The sequence below is a fragment of the Anabrus simplex genome, chromosome 7 (genome assembly GCF_040414725.1).
Source record: "Anabrus simplex isolate iqAnaSimp1 chromosome 7, ASM4041472v1, whole genome shotgun sequence".
NCBI classification, from domain to species: Eukaryota; Metazoa; Arthropoda; class Insecta; order Orthoptera; family Tettigoniidae; genus Anabrus; species Anabrus simplex.
The window spans coordinates 348,071,263-348,092,162 of record NC_090271.1 but is presented as its reverse complement, the minus strand read 5'-3'; the positions used below and the strand labels follow the sequence as shown (position 1 = coordinate 348,092,162).

At 37.9% G+C, this 20,900-nt stretch overlaps 1 protein-coding gene across 3 annotated transcripts in view; it reads right to left on the bottom strand.

The window, feature by feature from the left end:
• Positions 1 to 281: 281 nt before the first annotated feature.
• The window catches only part of LOC136877654 (delta(3,5)-Delta(2,4)-dienoyl-CoA isomerase, mitochondrial), a 276,941-nt gene continuing 256,322 nt past the window's right edge, over positions 282 to 20,900 (bottom strand). For all 3 annotated transcript variants that reach the window (XM_067151865.2, XM_067151866.2, XM_067151867.2), the window contains exon 8: positions 282 to 2,107. In XM_067151865.2, coding sequence (XP_067007966.2) covers positions 2,009 to 2,107 — 99 coding nt within the window. In that variant the 3' untranslated portion in view covers positions 282 to 2,008. The remainder of the gene's footprint in view (positions 2,108 to 20,900) is intronic.

Below are 20,900 nucleotides of genomic sequence, written 5' to 3'. Positions count from 1 at the left end.
GGTACATGCCAGTATGATTTTTTTCCATATACAGTCAAAACTGTTTATTGCAACATCGCTCTTAATGACATATTGGATATAATGGCAAAATCTAATGGACCTGTCTAAATACTATATAAAAACTGTATTTAAAAATTACTTGGTGTAACATTGTATAAAACTGCATATTTTAATCTCATTTTTGGATAAATGTATCAACTAGGTATGTATCAACAATGTAAAGCTTATTTTCAAACTCCTGTGCTCAGTGGGGCAGAGCAACTTGCTCATTTGGAAATTCAATTAAAAAAGAAGTAATGCAGATATATATTTAATTCTTTGAATAGCATCAAGTACAATTACGTATACACAGGTAGATGGCGTCCATTATTCTCAATACACTGCATTAATCAAACTCGGAAATTTCATTCAACTCTTTCCAGGATATTGACAGGTATGTTGGCGACAGCTTGACGAATGCTGGTGAGCCAGGGTCTGGGGACGATTTTTGTAAACAACTGATTTTTAGATAGCCCCATAAAAATATTTGCAAGGGGTTAAATCAGGCGACTGTGCAGGCCAGTGCAGATCATCCCTCAAGGAGATGAGGTGTCCTCAGAAGTGTTCCTGCAAAACACTCATTGATACACACGCTGTGTTTGTCGTGGCACTGTCCTGCTGGAACCATACATCTTCCACGTCCATCTCATTGAGTGCTGGCAAGAAATACTCCTGAATCATGTGGACATAATGGGCAGCAGTCACCTATTCGTTTTCTTCAAAAAGCCATGGACCAATTATTCCAACTCGCAATAGTGCACACCAAACAGTTATACGTTGTGAATGTAGGAGACACTCATGAAGTAGTCTGGGGTTCACAGGGCTCCAATAATGCATGTTCTGCTTATTTACAGATCCCAAAAGATGGAAATGAGCCTCATCACTATGTCATGAAGCATGCCAAGAAGCGCCTCGCATGCATTTTCTCGAGCAACAAAATCACATAGATTAAGTTCCTGCACCCCAGCCATCCTGTAGGGATTAAATTTCAGTTCTTCATGAAGGATTCGCCTTGCAGAACAAACAGACAACACAACAGCAGCTGCATGTTTGCGGGCAGCACGCTCAGGGGATTGCACAACAGAATGGCTTACCATGTCAATGCTTTGCAGCGACCTTGCTGTTCGTGGAAATCCAGGGTTTATTTCTTCACATCACCAGTTTCCTTGAAATTGTTTACTCATGAAACAATTGACCATGGGGCACAATATTGAAACGGGTAGGAAATGCATGTTGCATGGCGATGATTGAACGACTGTTAGAAAAGTATGCCTCGAAAGCGAATACGCGCTCCACCTTCGTCCACTGCAGAATGTTCACAAAACCAAGCAGAGCGACAACTTTACACCCCGCCCTCTCGAGTGTTGCACACAATATGGCAATTAGAAACGAACGTCCGCATCGCACTCAACGATTTCTACAATTTGGAAGGAGAGAGAGAGAGAGAACATGCCATTTATTTTGCTACTTCTTTCCTCCTGGCATATTATTGCTGTACATACTGTCCCATTCCACAAATACAGTACCGTACTTATGTTTGTGCAGCCTAAAACTTACAACATTCTTAGCAAAGACTATCGCATGTATTGTCCCCTCGGAGGTTTTCACCATATCTGTAGTATTTTATTCAAACAGAATTACACAATATTTAAACAAATTTATCTCTTCTATAAAAGTACAAAAGTACCGATACTTATGGATAAAGATTAACAATATAAAACAGTCTCCAGCCTACTTGACTCGGTCATGCCCATTTTTAGTGAAAACTGAATTGCTAAAGGATTCCTGTGCTATAAGGCAAGACAGAGCAGCAAACCCATATGTTTGTTCCTTATTAACTATAGATTTTATATTTTGGTTTAATTCTCTTTCCTATCTGAAGGCTGTAGACAGTTTTATTTGTTTTTCTCAGTTATTTCTTATGAAATGTGGGGTTTCTCAAATGACCAATTGAATTAAAAATACAAAATCACAGCTTAGCAAACTGAAGAGGTGGGCTTTTGGTGGCTTGAGCCATTGTAGCTTTCATAAAGTCTTCACTTTGTAACATCGCCATGTTCCAATCTCGCTGAAATAAAGAAAAAAAAAGACAAATTATTATGCAAACATTTTTCATAAGATAACATCCCTATATAAGATTTTTTTAAAGCATAGCTAAAAATTACATGCATTTTCTACTTTATACAACAGACTAGGCATATAAATCGTTTTCTTCTTCTTTCATTCTAAATTCATTGTATCATACTTTTTGGAAGCCATCTTAGATCTGAAGAAGGGGAAATTTATCAGGGGAGATGTTTAAAAAATTTCCAAGGACTAGATAAACAACAGACTTCCTTAAATGCAGATCAGTGGTGCTTGCAGTCCACTGACCTACTTTTGCCACGTCATGTCCCTCTCCTTGACACGATGTGTTTTATTTTTATTTTAGCACTTCCTTCAGTAAGACGGGCATGGGTCCAAATGGTTGCAGTCCACTGACCTACTTTTGCCACGTCACGCCCCTCTTCTTGACATGCTGTGTTTTATTTTTATTTTAGCACTTCCTTCAGTAAGACCGTAGTAGTTGTTGTTGCTGTTATTTTTCTTGTATTTCAATTATTTTTGTAAACTAAACAAGGGTTCTTAATGAACATCTAATTGGCTACTGGTACCTATTATACTGGTAATTTTCATTATTTCATTGTCGCTTACTTAGACTCTTTGGACCAGTACATTAGAGTTCATTTAGATTAATCTACCATTAGCATTATCAACGTAATTTGAATTGTTTTTGAAAACTATTTAGGGATATCTAATGAGATTTTTAAATGGGTGGATAAGGTTTCTTTCAATTTTCCATTATGTAATTTATGTTTACGTGAATGGCTTTCATAGAACTATATTCATAGTTTTTTTTTATTGTTATTAAGAGATAGTCTGATGAGCTTTATAACAGACTGCTTAGTTTTCCTTTAATTTTCGGTTACGTAATTTACTGCACCCGTACAGTCGGTGTCATGGAGCTCTGCACTCAGGGTCTTGCACAAGTTCTTTTAACTACAAGAATTTATTGGGATAAGTCATTCCATCGAGTTTCATACCATGATTAATTTTATACTTGACGTCATACTATTTGATATACCATATGATTGCGTGTAATTATAATCGTCGTTTCCAGATTGTCTAGCCTCGAAATATTAACGTCATTTTGTGATTGGCACAATAAATTTATTAAACACTGGTTCACAATTGATAATTATATTATTCTTTTCTTTCAATTACCATTAATGCAATGTGCCATCTTAATTAATATTCATAAATCCTGATGTAATTATTGTATTACACAACGTAAACTTCTTAATACTCAAGAGTATTGTGTCGTATTATATCGCGCTTATTAAATTACATGAAATTTTGCCATTCAGATTTGCTTTTGGTACATAGTCCTATTTAATAATGTTCTTCTGTAATATGAAAATCAAACAAAATGAACCTTAACTAGCCTCCATTAAATGAAACTGCCCTGAAGACGTTCACACGCATAAAAGATCAAACACATAATAATGTGCACACATATCTCCAAGGATCGACGAATTAATGAATGATATGATGAACGAATGACATGAAATAATAACAAGAAATCAAAATCATACTCAAGAAATAAAATAAATGAATGTCATAACATCTAATCTACGAAACAAACTATAACTTACTTCAATAATAACTACGATTAGGTTATAATCAAATAAAAGATCAAATATTCTCGCAGGTTTGTGCGGTAACTGCATAACTAATAATGAGATTACTCGCATTCCGTCTCAATATCAATCATTTACATGTAAAATGTGTAGCGGTAATGATCATTCACATAAAGATCTAACTTAGCAGGCAAATAACCCAACATTAAAATATAGGTAGCTTATGAATTGAAATCACAACATCAGTTTGATGGATATACATACTCTCAAACATGGATAGTAATTGAAGGTACACACGCTTATTATATCCATTCTGCACAATCGAGCGACAATCTTAATTATCCAAGATCAACATAAATCTGATATAAATTTGAATTACTTCATCTGCACTCTATTTCTTATTAATTAATGATGATGGAATGATCTCTTCCCTCAGATCAAAACTACAGGAGTTACAGCACACCAATGCTGTGGTATTTTCTGTTCCTCACAGACATGATCTTCTGACATGGTCTTGTGTTAACAAGGAGGTAAACAAGGTTAATGAAGAACTTTTGAAAATATGTAGGCACTTCAAGAATGTAAAATATGTAGATATAAGTAATTTGGGAAGAAGATTTTATACCTGGCATGGTCTGCACCTAAATAGGTTTGGAAAAAGGTATGTTGTAAATAGTTGCTAATTCAATTCAAGATGTGGAATGTGTACCTGATCCCATTCCTCTAAAAAACTAGATAAAGTGACCGATATAGGTCGGTCTGTCATGCTAGAATCAAGGAATGGTATTAATACTCATGGTAGTCTATATAGGTTAGGTTCTTTTAAAACTCGTGGTAGTCTATATACACTGACTGACAGAGCAAATGCAACACCAAGAAGGAGTGGTTCGAAAGGGATGAAAGTTGGGGAAAAAACAGAGACGGCACGGACGAATAATTGACGTTTATTTCAAACCGATATGCAGGTTACACAATGCGCACGGCATCGACTCAGTAGGATGTAGGACCACCGCGAGCGGCGATGCACGCAGAAACACGTCGAGGTACAGAGTCAATAAGAGTGCGGATGGTGTCCTGAGGGATGGTTCTCCATTCTCTGTCAACCATTTGCCACAGTTGGTCGTCCATACGAGGCTGGGGCAGAGTTTGCAAACGGCGTCCAATGAGATCCCACACGTGTTCGATTGGTGAGAGATCTGGAGAGTACGCTGGCCACGGAAGCATCTGTACACCTCGTAGAGCCTGTTGGGAGATGCGAGCAGTGTGTGGGCGGGCATTATCTTGCTGAAACAGAGCATTGGGCAGCCCCTGAAGGTACGGGAGTGCCACCGGCCGCAGCACATGCTGCACGTAGCGGTGGGCATTTAACGTGTCTTGAATACGCACTAGAGGTGACGTGGAATCATACGCAATAGCGCCCCAAACCATGATGCCGCGTTGTCTAGCGGTAGGGCGCTCCACAGTTACTGCCGGATTTGACCTTTCTCCACGCCGACGCCACACTCGTCTGCGGTGACTATCACTGACAGAACAGAAGCGTGACTCATCGGAGAACACGACGTTCCGCCATTCCCTCATCCAAGTCGCTTTAGCCCGGCACCATGCCAGGCGTGCACATCTATGCTGTGGAGTCAATGGTAGTCTTCTGAGCGGACGCCGGGAGTGCAGGCCTCATTCAACCAATCGACGAGAAATTGTTCTGGTCGATATTGGAACAGCCAGGGTGTCTTGCACATGCTGAAGAATGGCGGTTGACGTGGCGTGCGGGGCTGCCACCGCTTGGCGGCGGATGCGCCGATCCTCGCGTGCTGACGTCACTCGGGCTGCGCCTGGACCCCTCGCACGTGCCACATGTCCCTGCACCAACCATCTTCACCACAGGCGCTGCACCGTGGACACATCCCTATGGGTATCGGCTGCGATTTGACGAAGCGACCAACCTGCCCTTCTCAGCCCGATCACCATACCCCTCGTAAAGTCGTCTGTCTGCTGGAAATGCCTCCGTTGACGGCGGCCTGGCATTCTTAGCTATACACGTGTCCTGTGGCACACGACAACACGTTCTACAATGACTGTCGGCTGAGAAATCACGGTACGAAGTGGGCCATTCGCCAACGCCGTGTCCCATTTATCGTTCGCTGCGTGCGCAGCACAGCGGCACATTTCACATCATGAGCATACCTCAGTGACGTCAGTCTACCCTGCAATTGGCATAAAGTTCTGACCACTCCTTCTTGGTGTTGCATTTGCTCTGTCAGTCAGTGTAGGTTACGTTCTTTTAAAACTGTATTGGCGAATAGTGTTAATGTGCAAGGTACACAGACTAGGTTAGATTCTTATCAGATCACTAAAATCAATGAACCTGTAGAAACAAAAATATCTACTAGTAGGCCTATTGTGGAAAATGACATCCAAGATACTAAGAAAGCACCAAGGTTAGTTGAACACTTTAGAGGATACTATCAAAATGTAAATGGACTTCAAACCAAACTAACTGAACTTAAAATTTCTTCATGTTTAGCTGACTATGACTTCATGGTATTAACCGAAACAAACTTAAATGACGAAATTAGTGATGTGGAACTCAGACTCGAAACGTATTCAATTTTCAGATGTGATAGGTCTTCTTTAACGAGTACGAAGGCATCCCATGGGGGGTAATGATCTGTATTTTTTTTTTTTGCTAGTTGTTTTACATCGCACCGACACAGATAGGTCTTACGGCGACGATGGGACAGGAAAGGGCTGGAGTGGGAAGGAAGCAGCCATGGCCTTAATTGAGGTACAGCCCCAGCATTTTCCTGGTGTGAAAATGGGAAACCACGGAAAACCATTTTCAGGGCTGCCGACAGTGGGGTTCGAACCTACTATCTCCCGAATACTGGATTATGGCCGCACTTAAGCGACTGCAGCTATCGAGCTCAGTAATGATCTGTATTAACAAGAGGTTTAAACCTACTCTGATACCGTGCATTAACACAGTTGTTTGTGTCCCTGACTTTTAACACCACAAAATTAATCATTGGTGCTGTATACATTCCACCCAAGTCTCCTGTCCAAAAATATTTCGAACATTGCAGTGCTGTTGAAAAAATTATGTCAAATCTTGACAACCATTTATTGCTCTACAATCTACCACATCTTAATTGGATAGTAAATGAAGAAACATCTTCTGGCCTTATGTCAGTAGGTAACCACACTAAGCAGTCCAGTTTAGTTATAGACACTTTTTCTTATCTCTGTTTAAATCAGTTTAATGCTATCCCAAATTTTCTAAATCACTTTCTTGATTTGGTTTTCAGTAACTCCAGTTCCATTGAAGTAAAATCTAGTAATGAAAGCATTGTCCACCTCGATAGACATCACCCAGCATTAGAGATTTCTTTACCTATAAATGAGCTATACAATTCCTTGCCTGCTGATAGCTTTTATTTTGACTTTTTAAGTGGTGACTATAATGGACTAAATTATTATCTGTCACAGTTCAGCTGGGAGGAGATGTTTCAAAATGTATCAATTGATAAAGCAGTAGAAATCTTCTATTCAGTACTACATTATGGCATGGAACTTTACATCCCTATACAGAATTTTAAGACCCCCAAATTCCCAAAGTGGTTTAATCATAAATTGAAGTCCCTGATTATTGAAAAGGAGAAAGCACACAAGCGATACAAAATATCAGGTCTCAATAGTGATTACCAGCATTTCTCGAAATTAAGAAATGAATGCAAGTCTGAATCTAAAACTTGCTATACAATGTACGTCTCCAACTATGAACGAAGTATTACTTCCAATCCACAGAAATTCTGGCAATATCTAAGTTCTAAAAGGTCATGTAATAATATTCCTTCAACAATGCATATTAATGAAGTTACAGCCGATACTGGAGAAAATATTGTCAGTCTTTTTGTTAACCTCTTTTCATCCATTTATTCTTCTTATCAGAGTAGTAGTAGTAGTATGTCATATGATTATCCTTTCTCTGTCAATCTATTAGTTATAAACATTAGTAAGGCAAAAATTTACAACAAACTGATATCTCTGGAATTAAAGAAAACTGTCGGACCTGATGGTGTTTCAACGTACCTGCTCAAGTACTCCTCATTTATTTTATGTGAAGCACTCTTTTATCTGTTCAACTTATCATTAAACCAAGGCGTTTTTCCAGTGGAATGGAAGAAAGGATTTGTTAGCCCAGTTTAAAAAATGGTGATAAAACTGACATAAAACAATATAGACCAGTTATAATTTCTTCTCATATTTCCAAAATTTTTGACTCAATAATTCTTGACAAAAACACACCTCTCTTTAGAAACATCATCACTGATGAGCAACATGGATTCTTTTCAGGACGGTCAACCTGTAGCAATCTTCTTTTATTCTATCAGTTCCTCTTCGATGCAATAGAGAACCACTCCCAAGTGGACTGCATTTATACAGACTTCTCAAAAGCTTTTGACACTGTCGGCCACGATATCTTGCTGCAAAAACTAACAGGCTACGGAATTAATGGACCTCTCCTCTTATGGTTTGAATCGTATCTTAAAAATCGCCTGCAGATTGTTAAAATAAGGAATCATTTTTCTGCACCTATTATTGTTACCAGTGGAGTTCCTCAAGGGTCTCACCTTGCACCCTTACTTTTTACTCTCTACATAAATGACATTAAAAGTATACTTAAGAATTCTGAATTGCTTTTGTTTGCTGACGATGCAAAAATTTTTATGCAAATTAATTGTCCACTTGATTGTTTAAAACTTCATGAAGATTTACATCATCTGGAAAAGTATTGCATTCAAAATGGGTTGAAACTTAATTATGAGAAATGTAAAATATTATCGTTTTTTAAAAACAAGAAGAAAATATCATTTCAGTACAAATTTAGTAATAACAACATTCTAACTCCTGTTATACAAGTTAATGATCTTGGTGTTTTATTCAGTTATAACCTATCGTTTAATGAACATATTGAAAACATTTGTAAGAAAGCATTTCAAAGATTGGGTTGCATTACTAGATATTCTAGAGAATTTTCAAACTTAGCTACTTATCGATTGCTGTATGTGTCTATGGTACTCCCTATACTAGAATACTGTACACCTGTTTGGAACCCTTCTCATCAGATCTCTATCCATAGATTAGATTCAGTACAACATAAATTTCTTTGTTTATATTCATTTAGAGCAGAATTCTCATATGATAATGTTGATTATACATCCTTACAACAGTCCTTAAATATGCATAGCCTGTCACAATGCCGTGAATTATTGGATACACTCTTCATTTTTAAATTGCTTCATTCCTTGGTGAATTGTCCGCAACTCCTTGCAAAATTAATGTACATGTACCAGACAGACGCACAAGGTTCAAGAATACATTGCCTACAAATTGGCATAGAACTAACTACGCATTCAATGGGCCAATTGAACGAATGTCAAGATCTCTAAACAAACTGGATATTGATATATTTAACTGCTCATTGTCAAAATTGAGAAATCACTTACATAATCTCCAAATCTGACTATTACTTTCCTGTGATTACTTGTAATATAACCTGTGTATATATCTGTACATATTTTTCTACTTATACTCCATTGAACTTTCTTTTTAGTGTGTTTTGTTTATTCTTCTCTACTGTTATGTAAAATGGTATTACCGTTAATAAAGTATTAATTAATTAATTAATTATTAACACACACTAATTACATTAGGACATACTATGCGCCTTTTACACACCTCGAAGAACAATTCAATAAAAAAAAAAAGAACTTACCTGTCATTTGTATCAACACTATCACTCATCAATACATTATTTTCATTACCATAAATCACATCAACGAAGACCAGCCAACATAAATTTACACGCAGAATATCATTCACGACTTACCCACGTGATATGTGTCGAAGACCAAATATAGTATGTAACACACGACATAAATGCACCATAATGATCAATAACTTGGATAATATTAAACCATTAGACACAAGAATCCGATTCCTAGCATTCGCATAAAACAATGTACACCGTCACATGTGTTGGTATTTCCTTTCATGTTAACAATATATCTTACAAAAGATCTGCATAAATCACAATCAAACCAATGCATATCATACCACATGGATTTCATTACACTGTTCACCAATAATCATTGATATCATTATCTATTAACACTGCTGAGATCGGCACATCACAATAAAATAAAATAATTAATATCATTAAATTTAGAACATCCCTCTCGGATAAGTACATATCACAATGTCTTAATTATCAATATCACCTCGCTATAGCTTATTATATGTTTGCTCCATAATCGATTAAACTACTTCAGGACATCTACACTAATTATAAATTACTTACTACGTCCACAAAGATAGAGGAAATTCTACAAGAACAACATTATTTCACAGTTAGAATATCATAAAGTACTGACTTGAAAGTCAGGGTCCAGTTTGTTCATGGCTTTGTACCTCCCCTCCATGTCCACAAGGCTTACGATGATTGGAGCTCACCTTTACATTTTAGCCTTCCATTTCGTTACTCTGGATTATATTCCAATTCAACATTACAGTATGTGTCTCCCTTGTAGAATGAGCCTGAAACAATCTTTGTTGATATTATTATGCTTGTATACAATGATTTGTTTTAGCTAGTTAACACGTTCAGTACCTGCTTCTGAGCGGGACACTTGAATGCCTGGACCGGTCATTTTCATGGCCGGCCCTCTTGACATGCATCACTTAATACAATTTACATTTACTCCTAAACTATAAGTGTTAGAAAAATGATACTTTGTGCTTAACTGTAGTAAATATTTAAGGTGTGATATATGGTGTGACAGGTTTCAAAATACGTCTAATTTTATACAGCCTATCTATATTTTCGGCATAACGATTACTGTCACCGAAGTGAAGAAATGAATATGAAGGAAGCGTATTCGGAACATTGTTTTAGAAAATATCGTAGTATGAATAACAGGGTCTTCGGTCCAGTACATTTTTATATCAGGATTTTGGACTAATCGGTTTCCACAATTGCATGATCGAATTCTTTGTGAAAGGTCGGGGCACCGCACTTATCACTTGACTCGCGTATAGATTGGTCTGCTCACACATACTGATAAAATTCGTCATTCATGAAAATACTCACGTAACTCAAAATATCCTGCTTATTTTCTATTTGAACGTTTATACCTGAAGTCTCTGTAAATGGTGGAATGGGTGGACAATAACTAGAATGATATGTATCAGGCACTTCACTTTTCTCTATAGGCCTATCGGATTCGGGAATCGCAATTTCCTCACCACTCTCACTTTCACTATCTGAGTTGTGATAGTACATATATCACACCCCCGAATTATATGTAGAAGTTATAGATATTATTGTCAGTATTCGATTTATTATTATTATTATTATTATTATTATTATTATTATTATTATTATTATCATCAGTATTTCATTTGTATATTTTGCCATTTATATTGGTAAGCTGGAAGATATCCACATATGTAGGTATGAGTAATTTGTTTTGCACGAGTGGGAAAACATTGCTTTAATAACTCTGGCAATTTGAAAGAGTCATATGGCTACCCCAGTGTTTGTTGTGATGTACTTGTGTCGGGAAATTCATGAGTCATGTATATATCCCAGCTTGATGAGATGAGCTTGTTGCTGTATTAGGAAAGTTCGTTGACTCATCCGAGGCAAACCCCAGAGTTTGTTATTGTCTTGGGAGGAAGTAGTAGTTCAGGGCTTGGTCTTGACTAGAGATCACTCATGATTGGCTGGCAAGCACCAATCCAGACATATCATCTGAGAGGAGGGGGATGTTTATGTCTATAAAGGTTGATCATACGGCGGCAACTTGGAACATTGTAAAGAAACATGGTAAGGGACATTGTAAAGGTGATTGTAAAGGAACGAGAAGGAAGATAACTACAAGCAGTAACACTGTATGAAGGAACGACAACTGACACTGTACGGGAAGGAAGTGGTGCTAATACACGGTACTGGAGTGACACGGCTGCAATGGACTGGACTTCAAACGTTCGTGGAGCGTAGTCTTGTTATGTTCGTGGAAAGTGGCTGATTGTGGAGAGTGCTTGCGCATTAAGTACGGTAGCACTTGTGGCGGCCTAGCATTATATGTTGGTGAAAGCTATCTCAGACTTTCCATAAATTTATGTTGAGGATCGACAGACGTGTGTATATATCTTTACAACAAGTGTTAAAATATGTGAACACAGTAGTACAAGGTACAGTATCTGTGTGATGTGATAACTGCCGATTATGAGAATCGGTAAGTCGAATTGATATAGAGACAGTGAAGGGTATTTATCTTCATACATGTACATTGTTCATCGGACCATCTACAAATGGTAGCTTAGTTCTCGCTTTCGTTTTCCCACGATTTTCATTCTTTTGTTGTTGTTGTAAATATGGAGTCTTCCAGCAATATTTTATGTGTGTATTATATGTATAATGTTGTATGTTGATGAGGTGCTCATGCACGGAATTTGTTCAGAATATAGTTAGCTATTTTAGAATCAGTGTTATTGATGAACCTAGGTGCAGTTCCTACCTAATTAGTCGTTTTCAGGAGGTTAGGTAAGGCCTGCAGCAGATGTACCAGTACGCAGCATTATGTACACGCCCTGGGATATACAGTTTATCATGCTCTTATCTAAATTCGAGGGATCCATTCTGGTGAACTCTGGCGCCCATACTACGGACATTTCGGTTAATTATGCTTTTTAATTTTATTAAGTTATTGAGTAATTTTATTTATATATTTTTATTCATGATTTTATTTATTAGTATCATCAAAAAGTTACAGAGTCTATTTCAGGAATAAGTTCATCACCAGAATAATCATTGTGAACAATATCTATTTAATCTTCCGTAAGAAACTTTGTATTAAAAGCCATTATACTACACTCGGTAAGGACGACACGCACTGCATTGGAATCTCAAGTACCGAATTGACGCGCGAGGAAGTTATGAGATTTTCCAGCTAAAACTGCTGAGATAAACATGAGCCCACTCAACGCGAGAGTTATCTCAACAAGGTCAACCAACTTCCTGCTACAACCAGTAACGCAGACTAAGGTGTAAGAATGCATGGATGACGAATATAAACAGCATTGCTTCGCGCGAAACATTAAACGTCTTACGCCGTCCACGGCCCGCAGCATAGGAGCAAGCTTGAACGTCTTACGCCGTCCACGGTCTGCAATGAGTTAATATCAATCCTTCTGCTTGCAGTCAATCTAAACATAATTGTCTCGAAAACTTTTATCATTTTTAACAAATACAATAATCATCTGATTTTCTATTTTTCAACATAACAGTAAAGTAGAAAGGAATCTTTGATTCAATGTGTTTACTGCTACATGTTCAAAGAGTACAGCTTCGATAATGTCAGCACACGTGCCGCCACCATTGTATTTTCGTAACTTCGATACTTTACCGTTATGTATTGTTCATTTACATGTCTTCTTTGGCTTCATCTATTAAAATTAACTAATTACAACACACACAACTTATGAATTAATGCTAAATAACTAACATTACACATAATAGGGAACATGCATGATCCGGGGTTTTAATTAAAAATATGCTAATCTGATTAAAAATTTCATGCAGAATTCAAAAATGTGATCAGAATGTACAAATAATAACTCCAAACATGATAAAAATCGAAATTAAAGTACGAAAATGTTACGTCACGCAAGTACGCGATCTCATTGGTCTGACGTCATCGTACAGGTTGACTGAATTAGCAGACGAAATAACACACAGTGTGCTGTGGGAAACAGGTTACACTTCGCGTATTTCTACTTTATGTTAGTGTCTGGTATAGTTAAATTCAAGGTCTATACATTAGATAATAATCTGAGTGGTATATTTTAGACTTAAAATGAATCCTGCGCAGACAGTGAGGCAGGAAACTTAAAAATGGTATATAGTTCCGATGTGCAATAGCACATCGCATACCATCCCAAACAAATTGTTTATGAATGTTCCAAAGACGCTAAAAATAGGGAGGAAAGTATTTTGGCGAGCCGGAGAAATGCTGGTGATATATCGGAAAAGTCTACAGTTTTTTTGAGGATCATTTTATAAGTTGAATTTGTTTGAATTTTCAATCACTTTTCCATGTCAGCTGTTCTAGTGGTAAAACTTTAAAATTTAATGTATGATGCTTTAATTAAATGCTTCAATTACATCTTGAAATATGAAAGTAATAAACAGTGCATTAATTAATGCTGATTATTAAAGTATTCTCCAAACCTAACCTATGTTTTGGGTGATCCTTGTCAAGGTAATAAATCAAAGGGGTTATGAACCATATTGACAGCTCTAATTATACCAATTTATCTTGGCATGCGACAGTTATTTATGTCTTTATTGAAGAGCTTACATTTGTAAAGAAATTTAGGTTATAGCTAAATACTCTATAATATAACAAAAATGGGCGTGTACATCATAAAATAAAACGTGAATTTAACAAATGTATGTCTCTACACAAAACGAATGCTTGTCTGTTGGGGTCTTATAAGTTAACAATGCTCAATTATAATAATTATCATAATATTAATGAAATAAGTAACATAATTGCACACAGGTGAAAATAGTGATGCTGGTGTTTAAAATATTATCCAACTTAGTCAAAGTTTGAAGTTATACAAGCCAAGTCAATAAACCGAAGGGTAAAAATACCGGACGAGTTGGCCGTGCGGTTAGGAGCGCGCAGCTGTGAGCTCGCATCCGAGAGATAGTGGGTTCGAACCCCACTGTCGGCAGCCCTGAAGATGGTTTTCCGTGGTTTCCCATTTTCACACCAGGCAAATGCTGGAGCTGTACCTTAAATAAGGCCACTGCCGGTATGATGATACAACTGGTGAGGAGGGTCATTACCTCGCCCAGGCGGTCTCACCTGCTATGCTCAACAGGGGCCTTGTTGGAGGATGGGAAGATCGAAAGGGATAGACAAGAAAGAGGGAAGGAAACGGCCGTGGCCTTAGGTGTCTGGAGGAGAAGTGGGAAAATACGAAAAATCACTTCAAGGATGGCTGAGGTGGGATTCGAAACCCCTGTACTCATTTGACTTCCCGAGGCTGAGTAGAGCCCGTTCCAGCCCTCGTACTATTTGTTTTCAACTTTCGTAGCAGAGCCGGGAATCGAAACCGAGCCTCCGGGGGTGGCAGCTAATCACATTAACCACTGCACCACAGAGGCGGAATAGTACTATAATGCTACCTATATGTTTATGTTAGTGCTGAAATCCGATTTCTTACTTTACTAATGCTGAAAGCCCGAAAATGCAATGCTATTCTTTAAAATGAGAATCAGTCTAGAAGGAAATGTTGAAAGTGATGTGATTTCTATCCAGGTTCGTTATTATCCTAATACTATGAGTTACAGTACATTGCACGTATATATAAGATGCCACTTACAAACTTGCTTTTTATCCGCGAATTTCTGCGGCCACAAAAGTCACATTTTTCAAGAATGATGACATCTACACATGGTAGATTGTCTGACTGTGCTGTTTTGAACCTTTCTTCTGTCATTTTGAAGTTATTCGCGATCACGAATAATAAACAATCGGCTTTTAGTAACGGCTGATGCACAATAGCTGGTAGAGCTGCATGGGGTACTGGATCATGACGTCACAGCGCGCCGCTTACGTCAGAGGCCGTTTCACTCGCCTTGCAGAAAGGCACTTTTAAATATTTTTTTAATAGTAGAAAACAAGGCAACTTACCACAATGTAATGCGTTTACGTACTATTTCATTGGTGTGCTTTTCAAAAAAATATTTTTGAAAATTATGCATGTTCCCTATTAACTCCTTAAAATACTATAAAAGTCCATTTCTCATTCTCAAGATTTTCCCTTTGCAATGTATATATACATTGCCGTGTCAAGTTATTCTGGCGCCATGTTGGACGTATCCTGCTGGGTTCAATTCTATGCACCAGCACTCTCGCTGCTCAAATTGTGGTTATTGCTGATAGGCATCATGTGATAATGGCACATTACGTTTACGTGAATGGCTTTCGTGATACTATATTCGTAGTTATTTTAGTGATAAATGATAATCTATTTAAGCGTCGTTTCAAGTGGAACATGTACATGAACTGACCGACCACTACTGATCTCCAGTTAGGGCAGTATTTCAGTATTTCAGTGCAGTCACGTCATTTGATTGTGCCAGTTAATGGTCTTGTCTGTCATTGTGCATTGGGTCAGCCAAAGTTGGTGTGTCTGAATTAGAATGCATGGAGCTGCTGTGTGAAGTGGTGATGGTCTGTGCAAATTGCAACTTGAAACATATCAATCAAGATTACAGTACAATTGCCCATTTCAAGTAATGACTGGCAGCCGCGGAACCATTGCGAGGACATGACTTCTGCAAATAGCCACTAATTAGTGAAGCGTTGTCATTTGTTGTCAATATAATTGTGTATGTATTAATTACATCATCCTCAATCAGAATAGTTCAATAAAAGTCAGTTATATTTTACACTTTCGAAAGAAAAATCAGAAGAAATTTGGTAGCGAATAGCACTGTATTACGACACATCACTGATGGCAGAACATGTACTAATTCAATACATTAACAACTCTATCTGGCCTACATATACATATTCTTCAACACTTATATATCGTCATCACCTTCATTTCCCATTTCCAGCTTCCCAGGTCAGGTTGTAAATCAAGAACCTCCATCGCTGCCTGTCTCTCCACCACTCTGCTCATTTTTTAAGTACATCTTCTGGTTTTCCTCCCCTCTTTTCTATGTACTCCCACACTGAATCTGGCCACCTCTTTCAGGGTCTTCCTTGTGGTCTCTTTCCTGTTAACTTCTCTTAAAAAGCTTTTTTCTTTCTTTTTTTTTTTTTTTTGCACTCTCTCTTCTTCCATTCTCATCATATGCCCATACCACTTTAGCTTTGTTGTTTCTAGCCTGTCTTGAAGTTTCATGATTCCTGTCCTTTTCCTTATCTCTTCATTTCTAATTCTATCCTGTTTTTCCCTAGATACCTCTAAGGAATTTCATCTCTGCTACCTGTATTCTGCTCTCCTCTTGTTTTGTTGTAGTCGACGATCCAGCTGCATAGGTTAGTAGGAGTTCGTAATAGGTTGAATATAATACTTTCTTACTTTTCTTCGGGACATCTTGGTTCTACAAAATACCCCTTACACTCTGGTAGAAGCTGTTTGCTTGTTGTATTATTTTCCCAATTTCCTCGGTTATCTTTCCATCTTCTGTGATCACACTTCCCAAGTACATGAAACTTTTAACCACTTCCAGAATTTTACCACTCAGTTTTTCCTTTCTTCTTCCTTCCTTTCTTCCCCTTGTCACCACTCTTGTTTTACTTTTCTCTGTGCTTACTTTCATCCCAAATTTTTCTATCCCTTGATTCCATAAATCTACTTTTTTCACTAGTCCCCTTCTATAGCGCCACAGAGCAATGAACCTCCAGTTTATATAAAGTTGTACATAACTACTGTACTCAATTTTCACAAATCCCTTGTCAATCTCGAAGTCCATCTATCCGTTATATACTAGTACTGACTTTCAATTCAACCGAGCCGTGCAAAGTCCTGGCTGGATACTCGTCCGAAATGCACCCCTATGCAAGGCCGCATCTCCATCTGTACTTGTTTTTTCACTTCCGTTTCATCCTCACCCCATATCATCTGCAAACAACATGGCTGTTGTTGCCTGTCTTCCCAATCTCTGTTTAATGTTCTTATGAATTTCATCCATAACTATGATGAATAGTATGGGGGATAGTACACTTCCCTGTCAGAGACCAGTTTCAACTTTAAACCATTTTCTTTTTCCTATACTTGTCTCCACACTACTAACACAATTTTTGTACATAGCTGTTATCCTTCGCTTTATTTATGTTCCTCATTCCACCACTTCCACTGCCCAGTTATATAATCACCACAAGCATCAACCAAGAATTGCTGGATTACAACATTGCCAAAACATGTAAAATGTTATGAATAATAATAATAATAATAATAATAATAATAATAATAATAATAATAATAACAACAACAACAAGAGAATGGCCTCAACTACTTTTTCAATTTGACACCATCTGCTTGTCAATTTCGAAGTTTAGGTCTACTAGATGGCAGAGTAAATCTGAATCTCTCTTGGGCATCTATGGCTGAGTTTTACTGAATTTTGTTGGATGAACACCAAATATGTCACCAGAGATCAGACGACATGAAGTGTCGCATGGACTTTTCTCCGGCCTTCAGAAATCTGACTACATCTGGCTGGTTTGGGATCTGGGGGCCAACATACTACCATTGATCCACAGAGACAGCAAAAATGAGGGGAACAGAATAAGTCAAAATGTGTGGCTTTATAAAAGTACAATTCTCAATCAATCATCATGGTCTGCATTTGGGGCTGTCCCAAGCAATTGCTTACCTAGCCTTTTCTTAAATGGTTTCAAAGAACTTGGAAATTTATTAAACATCTTTGAGGAAAAATTATTCCAATCCCTGGTTCCCTATCCTATAAATGAATATTTGCCTCAATTTCTCCTCTTGAATTTCAATTTGATCTTCTGTTCTACTTTTAAAAACTTGACTGAAGCTCATTCATCTACTGTCATCATTCCACACCATCTGTTCACTGACAGCTCAGAACATACCACTTAGCCGAGCAGCTCATCACTCTACTCCCATGTCCTATCAGCCCAAAGTTTGCGACATTTTTTTTTTTGTATCTTTTCCAGTTCTTCTATCAAATACAGCTGGTATTGCTCCTCACTGGAACCATACTCTAATTGGGGCCCTCTCCAGGAGGTACTGTCACCCCACCAACTGAGATGACTTTTCCTCTTGGTGAAACCTACAACCTGACTTTCATCTCACAACACCGTCAAGGTCTCGCTTAGAACATCATCCAGTTCTTTATTGCTTCCCTGTGGGAACACCCTCTTAATCAACTCTAATTCTCCGAGTTCTATGTTTCAGAAATTTAGCCACCCATTCAACCACTCTTTTGTATAGTCCAATAGCCCTCACTTTTTTCACTAGTCCCCTTCTATAGCGCCACAGAGCAATGAACGTCCAGTTTATATAAAATTGTACATAACTACTGTACTCAATTTTCACAAATCCCTTGTCAATCTCGAAGTCCATCTATCCGTTATATACTAGTACTGACTTTCAATTCAACCGAGCCGTGCAAAGTCCTGGCTGGATACTCGTCCGAAATGCACCCCTATGCAAGGCCGCATCTCCGTCTGTACCATCGCGAAGGGCATGGTGAGGTGCAGGGAGATGCCGGCCAACATGAAGACAAGACCAGGATATCGCAGAAATGGATATCTGTGCTTTACGCATGCACAATGTGCCACTCTCTCTCTCCTGTCTTTATAAATGCAAGTCGCCTTGATGGCGTTAGAAAACTAGTACATGCCTGCCATCTGTTGCCCTTACAGGAATTTAACTATAGCAGCAGATAATAGTACACATAGTTAACAGTAGTGTTGGAAAGGATCAGTACTACCAAAAGTCACATTAAATTGCCAAATTCTGATTGATATTCCGTTCCAAATATATCAATACTTACTGAACATCTATTCATTTGCCTTCTTTGGAGTAATTACTTTTTGGACAGAAAATTAACTTAAGAATCATTGAGGCAAATAATAGTGGGGAGATAATAATACCAATGAAAATACTAATTGCCTATCTCACACGAGTTCATAAAATTAACCTACCAACATTGTCAAAAGTGCGATACATATCCCTAAAGTTTCGTCCTGTTTTTCAAATGTGATACTAGTGTTTATAAAACTTTACAGTATTTATCATAATTCGATATATTATTGTACGCCATGCAAGAGTGTCAGTGTACTGTTGTGCCATACAGAAACTGAACTTTGAGGACATAAAGAAGTTACAATATTTGTCCGTGTGTGTGTTTTTGTTCATTGTAGTTGCGACCACAATCTTTGTGTCCAGAAAAGGTACAGAGCTTCAAAATGAGTATGAACAGTGTCCAGATACTTAGGAAGACAAAATTTTCTTCTCTCTCTTTTGAGCATAAACTTCAGATTAAGAATGTCAGCTGCCCACTGCTTGATTTTGATATAACGAAGCAGACTAAATGTAAAGAAACCATGTGTAAATTCAGAATGGATATATGCAAAAGAACCAAGTGGATCTGTGGGTGCAAAATTACTAATAGGATGGTTTGTTTTCCCTGTTTATGTTTCGTAAGTGATGAAAGTGAAGGGACTTGCGGTGGGGGCAGCGGCACAAGAATTCTTCCTTCTGTTGAACTCCCAGTAACGAGTCACACGTCGCCACTGATCTACCCTATCAAAAGCCCTGGATAAGCCAATAGTAATAGCACTGGAATAAAATTTCCTAAACCTGAACTGCCTTCTACCAAACCAATAAGTAATTTTGCAAACATGTCTAATACAATCAGAAAGAATGCTTTCCCAGAGCTTACAAACAACACAACTGGCCTGTAATTATCCATTTTATGTTCATCACCCTTTCCCTTGTAAACTGGTATAGCTCCTTCATGAAAACAGTAATCAAATAAATCTTATCAATCCCAGCTGCTTTTCTAGCTTTTGCCAGAATTAGTTGCCTCCTCTACCTGAACATTATCTTTATACCCAGCTAACTTTACATACTGCTGACTGAATACTTCTGCCTTCTGCAAGTCCTCACATATACACTCGACTTGTTCATTAATGATCCCCTGAACATCCTTCCTGGAACCTGTTTCTGCCTTAAAGTCATTATCATCATCCTAAACCACCTTTAGTTTTCCGGGTGTGGTATATGAGCCTCCTCCATCTCATCCTGTCCTTGTACCATTCTTCCTCCACCAACTTGTCCCAATCATGAAGTTTCAGCAGTACATCGTTCTTAACTAAATATATCCATTTCCTTCGTGGCCTTCCCACGGGTCGTCTTCCTTCTACTTTTCTGTCAAATTCCTTCCTTGCAGTTCCGTTTACTGGCATCCTCTTCATGTGACCAAACCACTTCAGTCTTAAAATCTGAATCTTATTGAGGAGAGAATCATCTATTCCTACTTCTTCTCTAATTTTCTCATTCCTAATCTTGTCTTTCCTGGTTTTCTGGATCATAGTGCGTAGGAATTTCATT